Source organism: Sinocyclocheilus anshuiensis, unplaced genomic scaffold, assembly GCF_001515605.1.
Source record: "Sinocyclocheilus anshuiensis isolate Anshui unplaced genomic scaffold, SAMN03320099.WGS_v1.1 scaffold2069, whole genome shotgun sequence".
NCBI lineage: Eukaryota > Metazoa > Chordata > Actinopteri > Cypriniformes > Cyprinidae > Sinocyclocheilus > Sinocyclocheilus anshuiensis.
The window spans coordinates 161,894-166,704 of record NW_015548678.1 but is presented as its reverse complement, the minus strand read 5'-3'; the positions used below and the strand labels follow the sequence as shown (position 1 = coordinate 166,704).

The 4,811-nt window shown below is 38.1% G+C and overlaps 1 protein-coding gene across 2 annotated transcripts in view; it reads right to left on the bottom strand.

Moving 5' to 3' along the window:
* The window catches only part of LOC107656847 (caprin-1), a 17,405-nt gene that overhangs the window by 7,308 nt on the left and 5,286 nt on the right, over positions 1-4,811 (bottom strand). For both annotated transcript variants that reach the window (XM_016444793.1, XM_016444794.1), the window contains exons 7-14: positions 3,459-3,608; positions 3,302-3,354; positions 2,202-2,285; positions 1,898-2,062; positions 1,731-1,830; positions 1,569-1,630; positions 1,339-1,449; positions 1,031-1,174 (exon numbers count right to left, since the gene is read on the bottom strand). In XM_016444793.1, coding sequence (XP_016300279.1) covers positions 1,031-1,174; positions 1,339-1,449; positions 1,569-1,630; positions 1,731-1,830; positions 1,898-2,062; positions 2,202-2,285; positions 3,302-3,354; positions 3,459-3,608 — 869 coding nt within the window. The remainder of the gene's footprint in view (positions 1-1,030; positions 1,175-1,338; positions 1,450-1,568; positions 1,631-1,730; positions 1,831-1,897; positions 2,063-2,201; positions 2,286-3,301; positions 3,355-3,458; positions 3,609-4,811) is intronic.

The window sequence follows — 4,811 nt, the reverse complement described above, 5'->3', positions numbered from 1 at the left end:
AACAGTTCAACCCAAATATTCAGATGTGTGCAGCGCATTTTATGGAGGACCGTTTCCTGATCCTGGGAGAGTAGACAACAATGCCAGCTGTTCTGACTCACAGACTGAAAGTACGTTTTCATTTAAAGGATTTGCCATTGATGATCCAAATGAGAGTTTTGAGCAGTGTAGAGCAGCGCTTGTTGTTTGTCATTTTCAGAAAGGCGGGGCATAGAGGAGAAACAATGTACAGTATGTGGAAAATAATGTGTTTTTTTTTTTACTTTAAACCGCATAAACATTTCATTACGCCAAATACACAAAATAGATGTTATTTTTAGCAACATCATATGACCCCTTTAATACCAACCAACTGTAATATGAGCTCATGTCTGATGTGTGACACACACAAGAAGTGACGGAGAAGAACAGATGGCTGTCAGTTCTCGAATGTGTTTCACAGCGTGCTGACGTTTGTCAACCACAAACTCAAACGTTAGTTGGCCCAGAAGGAGCAGGGGTGTCAAACTCTGCAGAGTTTAATTTCAACCCTGCCCCAACACACAAACCATGTAGTTTTCAAATAAGCCTGAAGAACCCGATTAGTTGAATCAGGTGTTTAATTAGAGTTGAAGCTAAACTCTGCAGGGCTGTATCCCTTCAGGAACGGAGTTAGACACCTCAGATTTAGAGTTAAAAAAATAATAATAATAAATAAATAAATAAATAAATATATATATATTTTTTTTGTTTTTTTTTTGTTTCTTATACATAGATACACATTTATTCACAAACTGGGGTTGTATGGATTACAGTCATGTTTAACATTGAAGTTACTGTGTACTTGCTTTAAATGGACTAAAAAATGTATTATTTTTCTAAACATCATTTGTTCATCTGAAGAAAGTCATATTCATCTAGGGTGGCATGAGGGTTACATAGATGAGAGAACTTACATTTTTGGGTGGAGTGTCCTCTTAAAGAGGAGTCCTCCTGATTTTACCAGTTTAAAACTTCTTAACAATTAGTTATTTTTATTCAGGCATGTTACCGTTTGCATGGACTGGAATGGTGCTGCGTTGACATTGATGCCACTGCTGTGCAAGGGTTTGGATCCGGGCTGGATCACCTGGGTCTGGGAGGCAGGAGAGAGCACCGTAGATTGAGGTGGCTGCTCTGTCAAGGGCATGGAGGCCTACAGAGGACAAGCAATGTTTTTGATTGCCGAAAATTACTTGATGCACATTTTGTGCAGTAAACATTTGGTTACATTAGAAAGATCATATACTAGCTACACAGTAATAAATAATTTGGAGAACTCATTGAATTCATGAAGCGAATGGGTGCTTGATAACTTGCCTGAATAGGATCAGTGGTGTCCGTCTGTGGTCGGGGATCAGCGGAGTGAGAAGATTGGTATATTGGAGGCGGTGTGGAGAAGGTTTCTGGTGATGGAGAGGCCATGGGGATCTGCAAACAAAGTAAATTCACACTCTTATCTTTACACAGATATAAAGTCAATACTCATCTTTCTTTTCCAGACAGTTCAGCAAACTCATTTCCATCCAGAAGAACTTGGCTACACTCACTTGTGTGGGTTCAGGCTGAACGCCTACAGCATGAGGCTGGGCGAGACAAGACTCTGGGTGAGCTGCAGGTTGAGAAATCAAAGCCCAACAAAGTTAGGTTGATTTAAAATGCTTAACCCATAAAGCTAACTGAATGACCATGTGGTGGAAATATGAACATACCTGGTTGACACACCATCTCCATACTAGGGACCGGCTTCATGGGTTGCGCCGATACAATAGCCGGATCAAGAGACTGTCCATCAAAATCAAGCATGGAGTCCTGGAAACAAAAAGAGCATTTAGCATGCATGCAAACATATGCCCAAAAAAAAAAAAAAAAACCCCACCTGCATGAAGTTGTATGGTCCCTGCATCTGTGCCATGAGATCCTGAACCACCTGCTGTCTAACCACAGGGTCTGAAGGGGGTGTTGGAGTTACTGTAGTCAGAGGATGGGGCTCTGGGACGACAGGGGTGGGGGCGGTCTGAACCAGCTGCATGGAGTTAACCACCTGTAACAGATCCAATAGGCTTTAGACATTTGGAGTCAAAAAGGCTGAAAACCACTGATGTACTAATCCATACACAAAATATGAAACGAGGGCAAAAATAAGTCTACATAGGTTGAAATGCAGTTTCTAGACAGCTTACCTCCATCTCCGCACTCCATTCCTCTCTTTGTTCCTTATCGCCAGTACTGTATGTGCTCTCCACAACAAACTGCCTATTTACAAACTGGAGAGAAAGATAACAAAAAGGTCAAGAAATTGATTGGTAATCAAGAGGAAATTCAGCTTAAACTTTTTATCTTTACCCCCAAGCAAGATCATACAATTATAGGGCTCACACACATTCATTATGTCCCTGAAGTCAACTTGTGTAAAACGTTTTGCACCAAAAACAGCTGCATTTTACTTTTCAAAACCAGTTTGTCTATCCTAAACCCTGGTTTATTCTTGCCAAATCCATGAGTATGTTGCATTTGCAAACCAGTGTTACTTTAGTATCACTACTAAAATACTATTCCTCTATTATAGTTAATATTTTGAATTAGTTCTCATATTTTCAGTTCTCATTTTAATTGTAGTTGAGGTTTTCATATTTGTGCATTATTTTTATTAGTTGGTCTTTTAATATTTAATCAAACATTTTTATTTCAATTTTAGTTTTCAGTACATTAAGTTGAACTAAATGAAGTGAGAAATGCTGCCTTGGAAATTAGTTGAATAAAAGTCCCCCCCCCCCCCCAAAATAATAATTTGCTAAATTTGACTTAAATCACAGCAGCTATGTGGCAGGGTACATTACCTGGTGCAATAAACATTTTAATTTTGTTGGTGTGATAAACATTTCAAAAGACTGAATTGCAGTCAGACAAAAAAAAAAAAAAAAAAAAAAAAAAAATGCAAATACTGTTTGATTTCCTTTCTTCTCTGTGAATGGAAACAAAGTTGCACAGCACTTTGTTGTACCATGCAAACAGTGGTATTTCGGCTTTCGTGGGGTGTATTTGCATTTTCATTTAGCTAATCAGCTTTTTTTTGCGTTGGTCCGAAAAGACAAATCGTATGTGAAAATTAGATTGAATTTTTGCGCTTTGTGTTGTGTGGTTTAAGTAAATGCATTTTTTTTGGATTGGGGAGGAAGAATATTGCACAGTTTTATAGTGCAGTGAACTATGTCAAAAGTCACTCAAACGTGACCCCTTAAGCTTGCATCTTACAAAGTGCATTTAACTAACTTGGCCTTACCTCGGTCACCTCAATTGGAATGGGTTCTGCATACGCTTCTGTCATTTCACCCTCTGTTAAGAGACATCAAAGCCAGTTTTCAGAAACCTGTCTGTATTGCAGCAGTTTCAGAATGACAGTCACTCGATTGAGCAATGTGAAATGAGGAGTGTTTTACCCGTGTCGGGAGGGTGCTCCTCTGCTTCAGACACTTCCACTGCAGCCGTCTGCTCCTCTTCCTCCGTGCAAACTCCATTCTGATGAGACTGCATTCTATCAAAGTAGCCGCTCTGCAAAACCCGCTCCAACGTCTCATTCAGTGCTTTATCTGAAAGACAAGCATTTACACTCCTATTCAAATGTTCAGGATCAGTAAGATATGCGTTTTTACAAGGAATCTCGTGCTCACCAAGGATGCATTCATTTGATCAAAAATCCAGTAAAATATTACATTTTAAAATAACTTTCTTTTAATGCGTTTTTAAAAGTGTCATTTATTCCTGTGATGCAAAACTGAATTACATGATCCTTCAAAAATCTTTCTAATATGTTGATGATGGTGCTCAAGAAAAATGTATTAATGTTAAAAACAGCCATGTTGCTTAATGCTTTTTTTTTTTTTATTTGTAAACCATGATACATTATTTTCAGGATTGTCTTTAAAAAATAAATCTTATGTAACAAGTGTTTTTACTGTCAGTTGTGATCACTTTATTGCATCCACGCAGAATAAAAAGTAACTTATTACAAATAAAAGCTGATTAAAAAAAAAAATTTGATTATATATATATATATATATATAAAAGCTTAAAAGACTGAGAGCCATCATACTGCCAGCCCAGCTGGTGCATAGCAAATGAATTTATTTATATGCCATGAGCCACATGATCTGCCAAGGAATACCACTGAAGAAAAGTGCTAGAAGCTGGAAGCTTTCTAAGGCAGGGCTACTGTAGGTAACTAGTTTAAAAATATCATAAATAAACAAAGTAATCCTGTGAATATATTAGCAGTGTTTTAATGTGCTTTTTAACTGGCCATTAAAGGGTTAGTTCATCCAAAAATGAAAATTAGGCTGTGTTTTACTCACCCCCAATGCATCCTAGGTGTATATGACTTTCTTCTTTCAGACGAATCCAGTCGGAGTTATATTAAAAATTGTCTTTGATCTTTCAAGCTCTATCGTTGCACTCAGCGGGTGTTGCAGTGCTTCGGTTCAAAAGACCTGAAATAAAAAGCACCCTTCCGTAAAAAAAAAACAAAAAAAACAAAGGCTTCCTGTAGCGAATCCATGCGTTTTTGTAAGAAAAATATCCATATTCAAAATGTAATAATCACTTGAATCTAGCTTGTGCTCACTGCTGTAAACAGAAGCAGTTCCGGGGGAATTACGTATGCTTTGCGCATGCTCCGCTCAGAAGTGACGCACGCGGAGAGATCGAAACAAAACAACGGTCACTAATTAGAAGTACAAAACGAGGATTTGTAAAGAAGAACGTCGGAGGATTTCGATATAAGCCAAGAGGAGACT